This window comes from Gallinula chloropus (assembly GCF_964237585.1).
Source record: "Gallinula chloropus genome assembly, chromosome: 5".
Taxonomy (NCBI): domain Eukaryota; kingdom Metazoa; phylum Chordata; class Aves; order Gruiformes; family Rallidae; genus Gallinula; species Gallinula chloropus.
The window spans coordinates 31448775-31469933 of NC_140090.1; the positions used below are offsets into that span (position 1 = coordinate 31448775).

At 41.7% G+C, this 21159-nt stretch overlaps 1 protein-coding gene across 1 annotated transcript in view; it reads left to right on the forward strand.

Moving 5' to 3' along the window:
- Positions 1–3114: 3114 nt before the first annotated feature.
- Positions 3115–21159, forward strand: part of INO80D (INO80 complex subunit D) — a gene marked incomplete at its 3' end in the record, with an annotated part of 31140 nt that continues 13095 nt past the window's right edge. Inside the window, exons 1-5 of the mRNA XM_084264818.1 lie at positions 3115–3190; positions 11474–11569; positions 11675–11921; positions 17551–18299; positions 20979–21087. Of these exons, the coding sequence (XP_084120944.1) occupies positions 11704–11921; positions 17551–18299; positions 20979–21087 (1076 nt within the window). The 5' untranslated portion in view covers positions 3115–3190; positions 11474–11569; positions 11675–11703. The remainder of the gene's footprint in view (positions 3191–11473; positions 11570–11674; positions 11922–17550; positions 18300–20978; positions 21088–21159) is intronic.

A 21159-nucleotide genomic window follows, 5' to 3' on the forward strand; every position in this document is an offset into this window, starting at 1 on the left:
GCAAACTCACAAAGTATGTTTTGAAAAGGGAATGTATCTAAATTCAGAAAAATTTTTTAAAGATTACAGCAAGTGAGCTAAACCAACATATTTCAGATTTTACAGAGGAGGGGGAGAGGTTAATAACATACTAAGTAATTCAATGCCTTCATTCATATGACCTTAGTCTGTCTACAGCTCAATTAGCCTACACCACCTGAATAATTTTTACCATGAAAACACTTCAATACATTTTTTTAATGTATCGCTCATTAGTTTCCTAATTATTTCCTCTTCCTTCAGGACAAATAAAAAAGCATCTTTTCAGTTCATCTCTGAACAGGGCTGTGCATAATCCTACTGCTAGAAATATTATCATAGGTCTATTGAACACAGTGATTAGAGACCTACAGATACACCGTAGCATCTCACACTATTTTCACAGCATTTTATATATTTTTTACAATCCAATAAAAAACGTCTGCAACAAAGGAAAACACAACGACTATTTCATACTACAAGATACTGTAGTATAAATTAATAGCATTTCTCAACTTTATAAAAAAGTCAGGAATAACAGTATTCATAAATATCAGGAACATAGCCCCCAGACCAAAAAAGTAACTTAAAAAGACACAAAACACATTCTGGGATGCTGCAAAGTGTTCTGGAAACATTTAAACAGAAACTCAACTATTACTTTTAAATTTCATACTATCAGCTATTTTTTCACATCCCAACCTGAAGGGCAGGCAGTGCTAAATTTGACAGATTAGCAGAATTTAGCAGACATGTATTACAGGTTTCACTCACATACAGTATACCCCCCATAGCTTCTCTACACGGCCTACTCTAGAAAAAAAAAATAGTATTTTGAAAACAGCTGTTTTTTCCTACCTGTACATTCAGTTTTATTTACAGTGCCTTGAGAGAGAAAAACGCGGTGGTACAGTTACATGAACCATCCCACATCAATCTCAGCTGTCCTACCGAGTACGAGTACCAAAACAAAGTTACACTAACTTTCACAATTACACATTAATTTTTAGCACTATCATACAACAACAACAAAGTTACCAACTTTATAAATTACACCAAAAAATATACAATTTTTAAAGAAAAAAGTTATTAAAATATATTTTTTTACCATACCTCCTTTTAATTTTTTTTCCAGAAAGCTGATCTTAACAGGTTATAAAGAAAATAACTTCTTCAGCCACATGCCTTTGCATTTTATTTTTATTTAAAATAAAATGTCACGTAAGTGATAAAAAAAAAAATAAAAATATTGTTTTGGCCATTTGGCTCCCTCCCCCAAATTGACACTTTATAAAAACCTTCTGTACTTTTTTTCCCCCTCCCTCTCTCCCTTTCTACTACCTCCAAGATGGTAGGAAAGTTGTTGTTTTGGAGGGCAGAGGAACCGCGCTCTGATGTTATGTCCTCTCAGTGCCTGTAGTGGTGCTGTAGGAGGCTGCTAGCTCTCTTCTTGAGCAGCCCCAGCAGCCCTGCCTTCTTTGCTGGAGAATATATTCAGGGATTCCCCTTAATAATCACCTACCCTCTGAGCACTTTGTAGTTTTAAAATAATAAAGAGCCCCCAAAGCTTCCTCCTCACAAAAAGCAGGATCTTCTCAGAGCCAGGGGGGCAGCAGCTCCTCAGCACAGAGCCCGAGCCCATTCCCAGTCCCTCTGCTGGGGAGGAAACTCTGATCTGTCAGCCCAACAGAGGGAAAGGGGGGAGAGGAGAGAGAGGAGAAAAAAAAAGCAGCTGGAAAGGTAAGCCAGGCCCGGCCTGCATCCCCGGGCTCGCGTAGCGCGGCAGGCGGTGCGAAGGGTGCAGGGCGGGCGGGGAGGCGGGCTACGCGAGGCCGAGGATCGGCCGGGGTGGTGTAGGCCGCGGCGGGGGGTGAGGGCAGCCGGGGGGGTTTTTGCAGCTTTCGAGCGCCGAGAGAAGCGCCGAAGAGGGGTGAGACAGTCGCCGGAGCTCAGCGGGAGGGTCGGGGCGCGGCGCCGCGGCGTCTTTGCCTGGGAGGTGAAGGGCGGTGGGGGAGAACGGGGGCGGGGGGGCGCTAGGCCTCAGCGCGGCGCGGCCCGGCAGCTCCGTTCCCCGCCCCGCCGGGCCCCCCGCGCCGGGCCCCGGGCCCAAAGCGGGCCGAGCCCCGCCGCCGCCGGAGTTTAGCGGCTGGGGGGAGGCGGCGGGGGCGCCGCGGCCGGGGCCGCTCTCCCCCCCCCCCGCCCCCCCTCCCGTGGGACGGCGGGGCGAGGGGGCGCGGAATGAGGGATGTGGGGTGGTGGGGACGGCATTAATTTGTTGAAATGACTTTTAATGAGCGGCGGTGGTGGGGTTGGGGGGGTGCGCCCCCTCCCCCATCTCGGTGTGGGCCCGCCACGGCGGAGGCGGTGCCGGTCCCGCGGGGCATGCGGGGCCGCGCCGGCCGCGGCCTGGAAAGTTTCGCGGCGTTTTTAGGGTGCTTCCCCCCGTCTCTGCTGCCGCACGCTCCGCGCCCGCAGCCGTGAGGACGGGGCTGGCGGGGTGGGGGCTCCCCGAGACGCGGCTGTGGTCCTTCCCACCCGTCCCCCCCCTCGCCCCCCCTCCGGTGTACCCCCTCGACCGGGCCGCTGGCGGGGTGAGTCGCCTCACAACTTTTTTGGTGGGGTGTGGGGAGGCCGTCAGAGTGCACACCCCCCCACCCCCACTCCCGCTTCCCCCCATTCCCCTCCTCCCCGTCCCCCTGCCCCCCCCCTCCCCTCCCCCCCCCGCCCGCCGTAAGCTCTCGGCACACGGCGGCCCCGAACCGGCCCCCGGAGCTGGGAGCGAGGGACCGGGGTGAGGGGCTGCCGCGGCCTCGCCTTCGCGCCCCGGCACGTGGCGGGGCTGGTGGCAGCCACCTCAGCCCCAACGGGCTCGGGACGGGGCAGCAGCAGCCCGCAGGCCCCGCAGCCCTGGGGACGGGTCGGCTCGGCAGTCCCTACACAGCAAGGGCCGCGCCTGGGTTTGGGCCCTGGACCCCCCTCTCACCCTAGCTTGGGCCCTAGCTGCTCCCATGGGCCGGGGTCTCTCGGTGGGGGGGGGGTGGTCCCTGTGAGGCGCTGCAGCTCCCCAAGACCGAAAATGAAAGGATCCTTTTTTTCAGGGACAAGAACGTCTGGTAGTTGTGAAGTGAGCAAGTCCACTGGAAAACCCACCAACGCGCTTCACCCCGCACAGGTGAAATAGCTCTGATTTCTAATGTGGGAGGTGTCTAGTTCTGGTCAAATGTTTCTTAACGTGTTGTTTAGCTCAAAATGTTAACGGCTTCAGACAGGTAACCCCACATGAATTTTGGAATGACAGTAACACTTACCTTAAAGCCTTATATTATGCCATCTGATTAAAATATGTAGATCCATAGTTAGTTCTAACTTTGTTACTTAACAACATATGATGAAGGTTTATTTTAAGGCTGTTCTCAGTTTTTGAGGTTTGGTAGACTTAAATAAGAAAGTTGCCAAATTTAGGGCAATGCTTCATTCTCCTGTAGTCAGAAGCCCTCTGCTGTAGGTGCCCCTATGTTTGCAGTGTTTCATGCTAGGGCTGTACCCCCCAGGTACAGCTGCTGACTGATGAACTGGATGAACCGTGTTTAGTATGAAGCTGTCACGTAGAACCGGGTGACGTTTTCATGTCCATCTTCAGCCTTTTATGTGATTTGCGTGTAATGCATGTGTACATCAGGCAAGTTTTATTAATTGTAAAGCTAAGTTATCTATGGAGAGCAACCCAAAATTTACTTGGTGGGAGTTACTTTGATGTTTCAATGTTTTTATGGTGACTGAATGAATCTGTACATAGGGCCTGGTCCTAGAGTTGCATGTGCTGCGTTCGCACAGTATGGTAAATCCTCAGGAGGTAAAAATTTATTGTAATACCATATTGAAACTTTGATAGCATATAACTGCTAAAAGGCTGTTCTGTGAGGAGCTCTACTGCTTTATTTTAGTTATTGAGTATTCCCACTGAAGCAAGAATGATATTCCTGTATTGTGTGAAAATAAGCATCTTTGTCTTTGCAGCATTCAGACTAAAAATAAGACTTAAGTATTTTGTTTAACTTCATATGCAAGTGCAGGTTATCCATTATTTGAATAAGTAAAAGACTTAAACTTTAAGCCTTTTACTTTTTTCTGTTCAAGTACAGGTACAAGTTGTGCTGTGGTATGTTTAGTCTCTGCTTTCTCTCAGGATCATAGTTTTGATATTTTGAGATAACACTTTAAAGTGCATTTCTGTGATGTTGCAGTGGCCTAAATGTTATAGTTTTAGCTGCATCTGAAGGCTGCCTTTCTGCAGCCCCTCTCACCCTGGCAAAACCCGGGCCTGTTTATAGCCACATTAAAACAAGTCTGCTTCTGTGCAAGCATGAGAATCTGCTTGTAAGGATGTGATTGCAGGACAGGGGCCTGAGACCTGCTCAAATAGAGAATCTTTGTTCAAAAGACTTCCAAAGATATGGAGCCTGTCTTGAACATTAGATCAGGAATAGCCATGTTTAGGAAATTACTTGATTGACATTTACAGGCATGTGCTCCTTGAGACAGTTAGGAAGTTAGGAATCTTCCTCTTAACATCTTTTCTTTTTAGAAATCCTTTGAAGTCTCTAAATTCCTAGAGTCTTAAATGTTTGTTGCTTTTTTAGGCTTTGGGCTGTTTTCTTTAATGTACTGTTTATCAGGCAAGTGAATCAGCTGAAATTAAAATTCCTGCTTAGGTTTATTTTGTGAAGGACAGCAAAAAGAAGAACCTGCTCAGTTTTGAAACATAAAGACTTATTTTCCCTCCTCCTAATTGTTTTCTGCTGTTGATTGAAACTCGTTACAAGTCTGTAAGTTGTCTAGCCACTATTATTAGGAATAATACTTAATTTTTTTATTTATTGCATTATATTGTGAAGCATAATCTATATTACCAGTATTGCCTAAAATACACCATTGCTTTTCTGTTAATATATCAGACATCCTTATGCAATATAAAGTTGCAGAGTTGAAGTAATAAGCTTTCTAAAAAGGCAGAATGAGGACAATGTTGCTGCTTCTGTCTTCCTTGGTAGATGTTAACGTGGGAAAAAAATTCCAGGTGGTAACTAAAAATGTCTGGTAAGATTTAGCGTGTTAAGTGTCAGGGTACTTGCATGTGGATGCAGTGCCTTGACTTGTGCAGGGCTCCTGAGAGGTTTTCTTGAGTAAGGATTTTGCTGTAGTGAATAAAAGCATTCCCTACAGGAACTCTTGCAGTTGTCTTTGGTTGCTTCCCAGTTTTTTCTGTCTCAATTTGGATGTTTTTATTAACAAAAAGACTCTTGTTTCCAGAATTATAGCAGGCTTGGTTTGGTAGCTGAGCACAGTAGAGAATCGAGCTGTTAAATGACCAGAACTAAGCCAAAGTTATGGTAAGATCACAGAATGGGAGCAGAAGTTACAGCTTTGTGGTGTTGATGTCAACCACAATTAGATGTGGTACAGCTTCTCTTGATAGAACAGAGCATTTCCCAGAGAGGTGCTCATTGCCTGAAGTCACTTAATATGAAATAGAAAAAAAAAAAAAGAATGTTTTCACTTTTTCTCTAATAAGAGTTTTTACTAACACTGGCTGGAAGGTTTTACTGTAAGGTAGCATTAAATACTTGTCTTTTCACAATGATTTTTTTATGGCTCACCTTGAGAGTGGAAGAAATTCCATGTTGCCCGAGCATCTTAAAATCTGTGTATTTACTGTTGGTCTCAGCAGAAGGGTCAGACAGTGCCAATGCAGGAAACAGGTCTTTCTTGGTCAAGGTGAGGAATAAACAGTGCTGCTATTTACACTATTTGTGTAAAAGCTGAGGTTCTTGGAGATCCATGTTCCACTCCTGGCCCCAAGCTGATTGCTTTGGAAGCATGTAGATGATTGTACCTTGTCTGTGAGATGTCATGAACACACCAAGCAGTTTAGCATGAAACATGTGTGAGTATTACCAAATACAGAACAACACAGTAAAGACCTCTTTAATCGTGGCTTTTGTTTGGATGCCATGTGTGAAGCTCTGAGTTCAGTCCTCTTAATTATAGATCTTTTAACCACTGACATATAATTGGCTTGCAATTTACAATGTGTTTGGGGATTGTTTTGCCTAAAATGGGCTTGCATACATGGAATGTCAAATTCTGAGCATATGTTTAAGAATGTAGCTAACGCACATGATTTAAAATACTGTAATATTTTCAGCATGGTGAAATCATTTTTTTGAGTTTTGGGGGCAATAATGCTTTGAATTTTCTAACAGCAACTAGGCCATTAACTTATCTGTAGGCTACAGATGATATAAGGTACCAAATGTCTGTGTGACGTAATGCTGATACTTGTTACGGCCTAGCAAGGGTTCCCCCCTCCCCCCCCCCCCCCCCCAAAAAACTTTGCAGCTACACTCTTTCCCAGCATCTCTGAAGGACTCGGGTTGTTTTGGGAGAGGGTACGTGGAGTGCAGAGCTACAGCTCTGCTGTCTTAGAGCTGATGTGCGCTGCAAGGGAACTGATTATGCCTGCTTAGGAGTACTAAAAGCAGTTGGGAGCTGGCTTCTTCCTGTGCCTGACAGCAGGTACTGACAGTTCACAGGTGTGTACCTGTGTGTATTTAAGTCTTTAATTTCTCCTTTTACAGTCACTTTGCAAAACACCTTCTCTTGTCTTACAGACCACCAGTGGCCACACTCAGCAGGACGGGTAGCTCTGCTCTAAGTGATGATGTCGTAGTGCGTGGGTTTGCTCTGTGTTCTGCCTGTCCTTGCTATAAAGCCTTGCTGGTATGCCTAGTTTGTTGCTTTTCACATGTCCAGGTAGGGCTTTCACCAGAGGAAGGAAATTTTATTCCAGTCAGCTGCTCAGGAATGAAAAACAGGAGAAGCAGGGAAACTGTGATAACCTCCTAAGAAATACCCTGCTGGGTCAGATTAGGGTCGATCCAACTTAGTGTTCTTTCCTGGGCAGTGGGAGTAAGTGATGCTACTAAGGTAGAGTGTGAGAGCCTAACCACTTCTTAGTGTTTACTTCTCTTACTCCTCCCAACATCCTTATTTGTTAAATTAGGCATGCTAGCAGGTACATCTCCTGTGTGCCCATTGTCTATGAACTTTTCTGTTGTCTTTTTGAACCTGATGAGACAGTCTGCTTTGATAGCCTCCCGTGACAGCAAGTTCCAGCAGTTCTCTACCCATGAGTAGTAAAAATGAAGCACTTCTTTAATATGTTTTGAGTCAAGCTCTTAGTAGCTTCGTAAGTACCCCTAGTTCTAGTACTGTGTGATATGGTATGTGACTGTTCTGTATTCACCTTGTCCCCTACCATGATTTTTTAAACCTCAGTCATGTCATGTATCATTTGGCAATGGCACACATGTTTGCGTTCTCTTTTGGGTTTTGCCCCATTGCTTCTGACCAGCTCAAAATCTTTCATTTAGAAGCAATTGTTTAAGAAAAATCTGGGTTCCTCGAGAAGCAGCCTCTGGTTTCTCGCTCATGGGTTGTGATTAAAGTCAGTTTGAGCATATGCAGGCATAAATTATGTTTCTGTTGAAACTTTCTATAGCTTCAATGCATTTCATATAAATGAAAAACCTGAAACATCTTCCAGAAAGTTTTGTACCCTAATATTTTTTCAGTGAAGTACAGCTGCTTGAGCATTTGTTTCTTCCAGGGGATCTCCATGTTTTTGTCATCTCTTACTGAATCCTGTGGGACAAAAATAATTTCTCCCCCACCCACTATTTAGCTAAGTGTAGTTTCAGTTCTCTTCTGTTAAGTGACATGTGCCTGTTCCACGCTTGTGCTACTTTTTACGCGGCAGCAAAAAGCTCTGTTAAGAACTCCTTTATATTTTGTTCAAAATAAAATTCTGCACTGGATTAATTCAGAATCAATAGATTTAAATGTCTTTGTGTATATGGTATGTTACGGAAGTAGAAAGGAAAAGCTCTTTTTGGGTGAAGTACAGCTTCATTCTCTGATCCTGGCAGTATAACTACATAGTGCCTCTGTCTTTAGGGGAGTCTTTATAGGCTTCTACCAATAAAGATGTCCTTGCAAGTTTGAGAGAGTTGCTCTAGGTTTGGGGTTTTTTTTAACATGTATATGTATATATAATATATGTGTATATGTAAAATATATGCGTGTATATGTATATATACACACACATATATATAAAAACATTAGCTGCTAGCTGTATTTGCTTTCTTTTTGTTTGTTGTGCTGATTGATTCCTATCAAGATTTTTAACATGGCTATAGTTGTGTGAGCTTCTCTTGTTAATATTTGACGTCTATGTATATACACTATGTTCAGAGGATTATTGTCCGTGTTTTTGCTGAAGTGTTTCAAAGAGCATTGTAGTCATGCCCTGTATCTTTCGGACCAGTGAAACGTAAAATACTATGTCTGCCCTGACACAGTCAAGTTAAATGCAAAAATAAGATTTAATTATGAGTTAAATCCAAAAATAAGACTGGGGGCACAAGAATAAATCTAGGATTATAGTGGCTGGGAACTGTGGAGCAGTTTCTTTACAGAAGCTTAACAGAAGCACACCAGCTATGCATTTCTTGCTGTTTACTTTGGAACTGTTCTGAGGAGCTCTCTTTCTTTGGACTGTTGCTCGATAACCTTCAGAAAAGAAACGTTCCTGGGTTGTGCAAAAGAGGAGAATGTCATTGATCCATCTAAAACTCTGTAAATCAGGATAATAGTGGCTTAAAAGAAGTTGGTAAATGAAACAAATAGTGAGCATTATGCAAGTCGCCTAACTGCCAGATGCACTTGTTCGTTTGTCCAGCGTGCCACCAAATAGAAGCTTTGGTTAACTGTCAAGCGAAGCAAACTGCAGAGCAAAAGGCTTTCTGTCAGCTTCATTGTGTGTGTGAGATGCAGTTAAGACTTACTTGATTACTTTTGCTGCCATAGCAATGGAGGAGGCTGTCTCTCAAACATATGGGACCTAAACCCAGACCACAGCTCCTGCATAGGGCATGTCACCATGGGGTTTATGTTTTTTCTTTCATGTTGCTACTGGCTAATACTGATATGTGTCAGTATCTGCCTGTTCCCTCTTCCCATTCTGTGTTTTTGAAGGGAGCAGCCAACTGAACTTTTTTGTTCGTAGGACTGATATGTTGCAAAGGGTCGTACTCCAGTGAGTAGTTGCAGGTAAATAGTATGTGCTCTGTGCTTCCATGCGTTGAGAGTAGTTAGGAAAGGTGATCTGAACTGGATTAGATGCCTGTGCTTGTGTTACTGCTACTGGGTGTAAACAGAGTGCAAGGCCCCTGCCCCTGGGGGTGGGTGCTTGCAGTGTGCCTGGAAAGGGAACTATCTGTATAAAGAGGAAATATGAAATGATCCTTATTATTGTCAAATGATTAATCAGGTCACTTAAGCTAGTTATATTTTGCAGCACTTGTCTCTGTTCTGTGTGTGCTGGACATGTGCATATACAACTGTTTCAAGAATAGTAAGTGTGGTTTTATATTTTTAGTAGTTTTCTGTCCTCCTGTTTCTACAGCTAGATATATGCTAATGAAAGACCTGATTTATGCAATTTACTATCAGAGGTGTGATAGGGTGTTTTGTTTTGCCCTAGTGACTTAAAGTTGCTTTTCTAGATCCCCCAGTGCCACAGTGCTTGTCATTTTCTCAAGGCGCTTTTATACAGTGGCAAGTGAAGGCTTGTACCTTCGCAAGAGGAAACTGCATCTTTCCTGCAAAGCCTGTGTAGGCTCCCTCCTTGCAATCGGGTTCTTGCTGTTTTGGGCCTTGGGAACAAGTAAGTTGATGAGGTGGCAATCTGTCACATGCCTCTGATTTGTTATATGTTTCCTGAATATTGCCTCTCTGTACATTCCTTTGCTTGGTATATAACGCGTATGGAACTGAACGGAGCACTGAATATGCCATGTTCAAAAGAGTTCATTGCAGTGCTTCAGGATGGCCTTTCTGAATGAGTAGCTGCAGAGTCTGTGTACTCTTAATTTTACTTGAAGCTGCTTTGGAGGGGGGTTGTCGTGGTTTTACCCTGGCTGAGAGCTGAGATCCACGCAGCTGTCTGCTCCTTAAAGGAAAAGAGCAGGGGAAGGAGAAAAGGGGGAGTGAGAGGCAAGCGAAGGGAAGAGGAAGGGGCAAATAACCCCAAAACCAAGAAACTAAAAGGCCCGTGGGTTGCGATAAGGATAGTTTACTAAGATAACAGAAAGATAAAATATAACAATGCTAACAGGACTTTAGAGAAAAAAATATATGAAGCTGTTGATACGCGATGCAGTTTCTCACCGAACCCACAACTCAGGCTGTGCCACCCAGAGCCGTTCCAGAACCTGACCGTCCCCCAAAAACCGTGCGTCCCCCCAGAGCCGCCCCTGCTCCTCCTCCCATCATCCCCCCGTTGAACTGGGCAGGACGTAATTGGCATGGAATACTCTCTTTGGCCAGTTTGGGTCACCTGTCCTGGCTTCGCCCGTCCTTTTTCATGAATAGAGAAATACGAAGAGCTAAGAAAGTCCTTGACTGTCTGACAGCAACTAAAAACATCAGGGTGTTATCAGCACTGCTTTCATTTTAACTCTCAAACACAGCATTCCATCCTCTGCTACAAATGAAGTTAACTCCATCCTGACCGAAACCAGGACAGGGGTTTAGTTGTTTTTTCGTTGTTGGGTATTTTTTTTTTTTTTAATAAAGATGATTGCCAAGAACTCTACAGTGTTGGAAGATGTAAAAAGGATATTATGATTGCATGGATTTACATTGTAGGGGAATATGGGGAAAAAAACCCCATCCTCTTGCTGAAATGACATTTTAGCCTTCCTGGCATTGATGGGAGTACTGCCTCTGACAATATTAATGCCCACATTTACCTAAAATAAGTACAGTAAGGTAGGAAATGCTGTGAAGAACCGTGATGATATCAGTAAGGACTGCGTATTGATGCTTGCAGAAGCTGTGGGCAGCTGCAAGATCTGAAGACTGTTCACCAGGTATGGTAAAGAAAGCTGGGGTTTTTTCTTTAAAAAAAACGCAGCGTTCTTGTACTGCCTGATGAAATGAAAATTTTGCAGAGCAAGGATATCTGAAATAAAACCTCTGGAATCACATGGGTTAATTATCATTCAACTTGATTCTTGAAAGCAAGTGATCTAATCTGACACTTAACCTTTTTCAACTTGTAGCTCCTAATCACTTTTTGGTAGATGATTGGAGTTTTGTGTAACAGATTTAAGTGTAGTGGCAGTAGAATTTTATTTCCTCCAGTAATTTCTTTTCATGGCTTCCAAAGATCTGTGACAACTGTTTAAAAACTATAGTGCTAGTTGATTTGGCTTACTGGATGCAAGCTGAACCACTGGTTTAGTGGCTAAGTCTGGCCACTTATGTATTAAGCAGTAATAATTGCTCTTTTATTCTGACTGACATTGACTTTTTTTTATATTTTCCTTAGACAATCTGCTTCATCTTGATTCATCATCATTCCAGGATAGTGGTGTCCTTGGGGCTCTCTCTTAACATTGATATGGTACAGAAGATTTAAAATCAGGTACTGTTTTGGGTCCCTCTTTCCTGCCAAAGTGAAGCACACAGTCTAGAACTGAATGCATTTTTTTTCCTGACATAATTTGTCTTAATATTTTGATTCTTTCAGCTGATGTTCACAAGGAATAGAGTCACGTGATGTATGAAGGCAAACACATACACTTCTCTGAGGTTGACAATAAGCCCTTGTGCTCATATAGCCCCAAACTGTGCAAGCAGAGGCGACTTAACGGCTACGCCTTCTGTATCAGACACGTTCTGGAGGACAAGACTGCCCCCTTCAAGCAATGTGAATATGTGGCCAAGTATAACAGCCAACGCTGCACCAATCCCATCCCCAAATCTGAGGACCGTAGGTGAGTTGTGATTACCCATCTGCAAAGTGGGAAGTGGCTGGGATATAGGCATGAGTTTTCTTTTAACATGCTGTCTGGTTTCAGGATGAGGGAGGGACTAGCCTGGGTGCATTGAATTCCAGGATGTTTCTTTGAGGGTTTTGTTTTAAGACCAATAAACTTCATTTTCTGTGGGAATCAAATACTCAGAAAGGGGACGGTAACTTACTTCCAAGGAAGTTTTCAGGAGAGTTCTTTGTTTTTCTCAAATTCACTGTAAACTGTGGATCCAACCTGATACACAATACCTGCTGTTCTAATTAATTTGTTCTGTCACTCACAGTATATGCCCTTAAAAAGGCCTGCTTGTTTGGCCAGCTGTGCCAAAACCTCATTTTCATCTACTTTTTCAGGACAAACAGCTGAAAATCCATCCCTTCTGGGCTTAGGGGCAGTGGCACATAGGGATGATTCCAGCATTACAATTCAGTGTTTGTGATATGGTGCTGATCTGTAGTGTCGTATTACTGGAATAAAATAAATACAACTTGATAATAGATAAGCCAGCTGGGGAAGTGCTGTCCACTCCCTTTCTTCATCGCTTCCTTTCTTCTTTTCCCCCCTCCCTGCTTAAATGAAAATGCCCAAGATGCTCAGGTATTAAATACCTTGTGAGTGCTTGAAGTTATTGGAGAGTTGGGAATTCAAACCAGATTTCCTGAATTGCAGCTCATACTAAAACCACAAGGTTCCTTGCTCTTTAAGATTTCCTGAGCACCAGTCTCACTGTGTTGAATGGGCTGAAAAAGCAGAATTTGTCTAATCTTGGCTGCCAGGTATATATGCCTTCAATGTTTCAGAGTCATTGTTGCAGGTTTTTGCCAGTAACACAGTATTTAATTAATGTGTATATTAACTATCTGAGGCTTGTTCTGTTAGAGATTGTTTTTTAACCTAAAATATAAACAAAATCTGCCAAAAAAGAATCAAACCACTATTCACTGACCTTTCACATTATTAGCTGCCATTCACTAACCTTTTGCATTATTAGCAGTGTTCCCACTGTGCCCTACATATAACTTCCTTCTCAGCTCACAGCTCCCTCTCTTGTCTGAAACAACAGTTGGACTGCTCTCTAAATTAACTTGCACTTCACCTGCCATTTCAGTTGAGGAGACTGATGAAGTGAGAAAAAAAAACATGAATGTTTGTCAAAAGCTGTAGGGCAAATGCTCAAATGGCACAAGATGAATAACTTTAAGCTGTAATTTGACAGTCGGTGACTGTTTCTTTGCTACTGTACAATTGAGGCTCTTTGGAAATAAGCTCACAGAAAGGATCATGGAAATTGTCAGCGCAAATGGTATGCTGTAATTTCAGATGCAAGAGCTGACTGAGCCAGAGTTGCTGTTTACCAGAGGTCATACTTAAAAAACAATAGAAATAATAGTCATTAGTGACATTTTTTTAGGTCTCGTGTGTTCCCATGGAATTCGAGATTTTTCTTTACACCTTGAATCGAGTTCACACTTTGTTCTTTTTTTATTTTTCTCAAGTTAAAGTGAAGTGTGGTCATGACATCTGGTGTATGTTATATTAGAATAATTCAATTGCATGTCGAGTGTCACATTACAGTACTTGAAGAGGACAGCAGGTGTCTGAAGGAGAAAATAAACTTTTAATTTCAAATGAGAGGATGTGATAGTTTGAAAGAATATTTTAAAAGACTGCTTCTCAGGGCAGAGTTTAATTGTAACAATAAAATGTAATGAGTGTTAGTGATAAGACTGTGCCTGCTCTAAACTTTTTATTTTTGGCAGGCAAACCTGTATCTGTTTCTTGGGAGACTTTTTTCACACTCTGTTTGATATAAAGATGTTTGCTATGTCTGAGTTCTTCACTTGTAGCTTTTAATTTTCTGTGTACAAAAACACTGTCAGATGGTCATTTTGTCACAGTTTTAGACATGTAGCTGTACATGATCAGAAGCAGGCCGTATGATGCTCTGACAGCTAGCTTCTTACATACTTGTAATGATTATGAAAACTAAAATGTAACAGGATGCATGCATTATATGCCAAAAGTTTCATAGTCTGTCCGCAGATAATTAAAAAAAGTTATCACTTGACCCCAGACAAATGAGATGCTACCAGCCACAAAGATGTGCTATACTAATGGATTTCTTATTAACCATTAACATTCTGCAAATTAAATCTATTAATAGTGTGTGACTTCATTGCTTCATTTGAAGTCTAGTTTCTCTATTTTTTTTGAGGAATATATATGGGATGATGCAGACATGTGTTCTGCATCTGTATTTCCTCTGAATGCGTCTCCTAATTCTTTCCTACCCAAATACACACATAGCTAATGTAAGTTCAGCTTAAAAATTAAGTACTGGGTTTTTATGATTTAGCTGGGTTTAACACCATTTTATCTTTAATTCTTTCTCAAGAGAATCTTAAAATATTTTGTTAACATGCAAGATGCTGTCTGGTTTATTCGGATCTTCCTTTAAATAAGTGACAGAACTGGATACCAGTCTGGGATGTACTGGGAAGCAGAATGCATCTGCAGGTGGAAAAGCTCGCTGTCTTGATTCTTGCCCTTCCAGTGATAAGGGAAGCTGTCCAGCTGAAGCCCTCAGAGCCCATCACCTTTTCTGTGCTTCATGTTACAATAGTTTTAATAGATATCAACCCACTGCTCGTAGCATAAGTGCTGACTGTATTTATCCTCACCTTCACAGAATAAATGCCTTTGGCACTGGGTAAGGAATGGGTTGGAGAGGGAAACCTGTATTAGATACTCAGTGCGATACTCTGTGATGTCAGCTGAGAATAACTCACAGTCAGGTTATAGAAGTGACAAATTGTGCTGCTAAGGCACATCAGAATTGGCTTTTTTGGCAATAGCTTGACCTAAATGGGTTTCATGCTCAGAGCCATGTGAAAGGGACTGTGCTAGTTGCCAGTGCTAGTACAGTCTTCCCAGTAATCTGTCTTTCATGGAGCATGAACTACTACTGCCTTCCCTGGCATTACATCTGACCCAAAGAGTTTATTGCCTTAACTCAGCTGGTTATAGACTGATTCCAGCAGAGTCAATTAATGTGTGCATCAGGCTCTGCAACACCACATAATTACAGAACCAGTTTGGGCCAGGGCCAACTAAAAAGCCATCCTGGAACCTGAAGGATGGGGAAGTGGGTGTGTGTGCCAACCTGGTTCTGCATGGACCAGCTGGAGCCTAGCAAAGCAAAGGCTGAGTTGGTGCTAATAAATTATGCCTAGCCAAAACTGCCTGCATGTAGTCTTCTCTACCCAGAGAAGCCTTAAATGCTTTTCCCAGCTTCTTGCTTCTTTTAGTCCAGCAGGCAAGGTGTATCAGCCTTGGCTATGCTGGAAGGCAGAGCATTGATAGAGCTTAAAGCACAGAGCCAAGTCAATGTGTAGTGAAGTCCGCAAGTGCAAGTAATCTTTCTTTTCATTGGGTTGTATCCTGGCACCTGTGGGTTTGTGTGAGATACAGGTGGCTTTCAGTGTTGCACTACGGTTAGTTTAAGAGGCAAAGCTTTTTTTCTCTGCCATGTAAAAATGATGCTGTTAGAGGTAAACAAAGAAGCAAAACCCTTAGTAGCATAAAACTCAGAGAATTTTAGCAAGCTACTTACATTGTTATAAGTTTATTCACATTTTCTATTTTTTGCCTTCTCTTTTTACAATGAAAACAGACTAACCAGTTTTACCTCCTCACTCTTGCACAAGCACAAGGTGGCAATGTTTAAATTCTGAATAATATAAAGGAAACATTCACACTGAACAAAACTCTTGTTTTATTGACATAAGAAGGGGGGAAAATTCATTGTCTTTATCTTGTCTGTTTGTTGTTTTTTTCCTTGTCGTACTAAAAGTGGTGTTCTAACTGATCTCATCAGTCTTGTTCAAAGAAAATATTTAGAAAGTGCTTGATTTTAATTATGGGAATAATGCTGTTGACTTTAAGGGATGCTTTACTGAGCCGTCATGTAGTTTTATTTTTAGAAGTGCATCTCTCAGTATAAATACACACTATTCCAATGTTTTCTAACAAGGACACCACACGTTGTTGGCTTTCAATTTGTCTCATTTATTGTTAGAATTTAATGTAATAAAGTATTTAGACAGTAGTAGCCGTACTTCTCAGCCTTTTCCGGTTTGAGAATCGTTATGGGTGTGGATCCCTTGAGAAACTACATGTATGGATATTAAAGAATTTGTTTTTCCTGTTTTACCTTTTATGGACCTTCTAAGGAGAAGCAGTTCACACTGATTCTTGCAGCAGCAAGTTGAAAGTCACTGGACTGAAGTGTTAAACCTGTTTGGGCTTTGATTTGAGCTTTTCTGCTACTTTTTTTTCCTCTATGGAGACAAGGAATAATTTAATTTTAACCTGTATCAACAAAATTTACGTTTCCCAGATTCATACTGATCAGATTTTATACCTTCTTGGTGTGTTTGCTTATCTTGTCCTTATTCACATCCATGAAGGTATTCACAGATATGTCCATATTTTGTTCATTAATACCATGATGTAGACATCACTTTTTCCTCATATCTTTGTTTTCATCTATAAGCTGCAGGTTATTGATGAATCCTGTAAGGGCAAAAGTCTGGTGGTGTCCTACAGAGGCAGGAGGACCTGCCTGTGCGAAATAGGAAAGGGATCAGATCATGCTTCCAACATTTCTATCACCTGATTGTTTTAATCAGCCAAGTTTTAGTTGTGTACTGCTTAATGTTTTCTGTGCCCTGAAGTGTTACTCTTCTCCTTTGAATTTTCATGACAAACTTTCAAAGACTTTTTTCCTCCCCTTTTTTAATAACATGACTTTAAAAACTTTTTTATATTAGAAGATCTTAAAAGTCCATGTTTGTGGATTACACTTATACATATTTCTGGCACTGTGAAAACATTTTCTAGCAGCAGGGAATTTCTTTTAAACTACATTTTTGTTTGAAGAACATGCAGGTAATCCTCTGGCTACAAAATTTGTCATGTTAAAACTATTAAACCAGAACTGAAATATTTATGCTACTTGTTAATTAAGTGCAAATAGGGACCCTTCTTGGCAGCTATCTCTAGTGAGACTGTCCATATAAGAAACTGCTCCTTACTACAGTGGAATTCATAACAATAATGTGTATATTGACAAAAATGTGAACTACTTCCAGTGAAAGAACAGCCAAATGAAAAGAAGTAGTCTTTGGTGTACTACTGCTTGGGAGCTTTTGAAATGGTCAGAATTAATGGCTGGAGTTCTTGCTGGTTTATGTATCGGTCCATTTGTTTTGTTTGCTTTGATTTGTGGGTGTTTACCCTATTTGAGAGTAAATGTTTTGAATGCTTGTGTGTGAATCTCCTATGAATAATGCGTGAAGATTTTTATATTTAAGATTACAGTAGTCACTTGTGTAAGCTTATGTTTTCTGTTACAGTTTAGGAACAGCATGGTTCTGCTGTATTAGAAGCAGTTGTTACGTTTCTTATAGAAGTTCTTGTGTTTCTATCTAAATTCACAGGAGTGTGGGTAGATTTCCCTTTAGTGATGTCTGTTTGGCTTTTACTTAGAAGATTTGACTTAATAACAGACCACTCTTACTTTTCAAAGGTACTGCAACAGCCACCTGCAGGTACTTGGCTTTATACCGAAAAAGGAGAGGAAGAAAAAGAATGATCCCATAGAGGAAGTAAAGGTCAGGCATCAGATGGATGCGATGGCCTTCAGTCTGACAGTGCCCACCTTGGCCTTGAAGATGCCCAATGGACTGGATGGGATGTCCCTCTCCCCTCCAGGGGCTAGGCTCCCTCTCCACTACCTGGATGCAGAATTAGAAGACCCCTTTGCTTTCAATGAGGAGGATGATGACCTAAAGAAAGGGGCAACAGTGAGGAAAAAGTTGCAGAGCAAGTTGGCTCAAAACCGGCAGCGCCAGAGAGAGACAGAGATTTTAAAAGTTCGCCAAGAGCACTTTAGCCCCCTTCCTGCACCTTTGCAGCAGCAGCCTCTGCAGCAGCAGCACTCCCATCTGCCACCTTCATCAGCTTCGTTAAAGCCGACAGGGCTACCGCAGGGCGTAGTCTGCAAGTCACCTCAACCTCCGAACACCAGCCTACCAATGCAGGGAGTGGCACCCACCACACACACTATAGCACAAGCCCGGCAGTTGTCGAACAAGAGACCTCTGCCTTTCCTGCCACCCGCTAGGGCTCCTGTCACGGACCCTCCAAGGACTGATCGGGTCCTCATGAAAGCCACAGCCTTCTCTCCACACACGTCCTGCATGAGCCGGCTACAGAGACTGGTGAAACTGTGCACTCGAAAACAGCAGCTGGACACTGATCTGTTTCCACATTTAGGTGGGTAGATACTAGTTGCGCTGCCTGCTTATTTTTTTAACCTGAAACCAAAAGACAGCAGGGGAATGTCTTCCTATTCCTATCCTGCATTTGTCTGTGGTCCTTGCAAAATAACCCCCAACGAGGTAGTCTCTTGGTGTTTTCTTTAGCCCTGTTGTCTATGAAGGGAATGCCTGGACCCATCACGTGTGGTTTATGGCATTTGGTTGTTTATTCTTCTTAATGTACTGTTAACCATTTGAGAATCAAACTGAGGTGTAGAAAATAATATTTTGATGATTGAGACATCATACAGAAGCTTTGCGACTTGAGTAGTAAAGGTGGCACAGGTGTACCTGCACGAGTGGACAAGGTTAGATCAAATGCTGAATATGTGATACGTACACATTACAAATGAGTCCAAGGCGAAGTTTGGAGATACATCTCACTGTTATGTGCAGATCCAAATTTCCAGTTGAGTTGCCTGTATGATATTAGAACAGGAATGCTATTTATGATGTTTAAAAAAAAAGGGCTTAAAATAAATCTGAATGTTCTTCATATAATACCTTATTTAATTGCAAACATCTGTAATTTTTGCTATTTCAATTAACCTTTTTTAATTTGCTGTTAAGATCTGCCCTTTGGCACTATCCCTTTGGGATAGGTTGACTATTTGTTCAGAAGATAATTAGCATCCCATAGCATGTCTCCAAAGGATCTTGTTCCTCTGAAAATCGCTTTGATGGTCCTTTGTATAATGCAGATCTTTTGAGGAATGGCAACTCCAGAGGCACTTCTGAGTGTCACAGACCCCAATAACTTAAGACAGTGACCTGTGTTTTGAAAGACCTTAGAAAGATAGCTTTCTGTGTTTAATGTCTTACATTCTCAAGTGGTTAAGAGAATACATTTTTCTGAAAAAGAGGCATAGTAAAAAAACTGATTAGGCCTATAAAAGTAGTTACACAGATGTATAACTGTGGGTATGCAATTAGAACATGTTGTATTTGTCAAGGTAATGGAAATCATATGCTAATTACGTGAGAGTAGAAAATACATTTTGATGTTTATTCATAATATGCCTTAATATTAAAGACTAGTTATGCCTGTTAGAGAATTTCAGGATTAATTTTCTATGATAGAGTAGCACTAGACATGACTGCACAGAATCTTTAAAAAAAATTCAGCAGTTTTTATGTGTACCTACATCATAGCCCTGTAATTGGATATTAATGTAACTGCAGTCTTCAGAGTGAATATAGCTGAATCTGGATTAGATTTTATTCCTTCATTTCTGCAGCACCCATTAGAAGTAAAAACAATGCAGCCTCTGATTTTATTTTTAAACTTTGGGTTTAAAAATAATTTGTTACATGGTATCAATTGTGGACATCTTTATCCAGTGATTAAGTTTGGCTTTTTTCATTCCTATATGGAAGGGGTAAGAGTGAAAAGCCATTTAAGTTTAAAGTATAATTCTGGCACTTTATCAAGAGTCTTTAGAGATCTAAATTTAGTTCAAATGTGTATCTTAAAAATAGGAATGAAGAACAGAATTTTCAGGATGCTGAAGTTACTGGAAAATAGTTTCTGCTATTCTTGGTTTATGGTAAAACTTTGCTTCTTAATGTTGAAGGCGTTCCTCACCATTGTATTTGAAATATGTGTCTCTAACTCTGAAAGTAGGTGACCAAGTACTGATGCATTTCCCAGATTCAAAGCATCTGACTTCAGATAATCTCAGATACAGTGATTTAGTTTATTTTTAGCAAAAATAAAGCACTCCTTAACTGTCCCAACTGCTGCTCCATTTTCAAGGAGCACACAAGAAAGTGAAAAGTAATCGTGTTGGCTTGTACATGCAGTTACGGGATTTTATGTCACCTGCTGCAAGGAATTGGCAAGAATTCCACTGGGTATAGGAGAGTAGGAAAAACCGCCAAAGATGAAGCTCCAGATAAAATGTTCCCCCTGAAAACTTACTGGACTCTGTTTCTGGCTGTCCTGTTCAGCAGTCGTGGTCAGCTTGACTGAGGCTGCTGGTGCATCTAATAATTTGATCCTACTGCATCACCGTTAAGAAAAAGCCTGCTCCTTAGCAAAAGTGCAGGAATATTTGCATCTCTCTCTTTAGCTCTCTTTTCATGCTAATGTATGCATTTGGCAGGGAATTACAGAGACTGAGCAAAGGAACATCCAGTGTAGCCATGTATCTATCTCTGTCCGTGCTGCTCTGTCTTACGGTTTTCCTCGTCTCTCTGTGCTTTGGCAGAGAACAGGGATCGGAATATAAACAGAAATGAAAGTGGCCTATTTAGATCGTATAGTATTAAAAGTTGCCAAGCAGTCAGTTCTTTGTGGCAAGGACTTCTTTCTTACCTTGTCTCTAAAGATTCCATGTTCTTGGTGATGTTTTTCTGTGGGTAAGAAAGCTGGTGATTTTTTCTTCCACTGCTTATGAATACAGAAGCTGATAAGGATTTAAAAGAAAGCTCAAATTGGACAAAAGTCAGTGCTTGCTCTTTCCACGTTACAATGGAGCTGTTATTGCAACTTTTCCTCTGTAATTGGGAATGTTCTATGATTTGATCAAATATTATACTTGTGACTATACTACACATTCATCTTTTGTGCCGTAAGTTGCTCAGAATCTTATATATGTTTTTCATCTAGCTTTCATGTTGTTGATTCCCTTAGGGCTGGATTGGTCTGAAGACAGTGGAGAAGAGTTGGAGGATTCAGAGCAAGCCTCCCCTTACCAGGTTGCGTGGTCTGTCCGAGAAACCCTCGGCTACGAGAGACATGAGTGAGTATCATTCTGTAGTATTCATGCTGGCCTTGATGGTAAATCATGTAAGTGTGAGCTTCACTTCAAGGG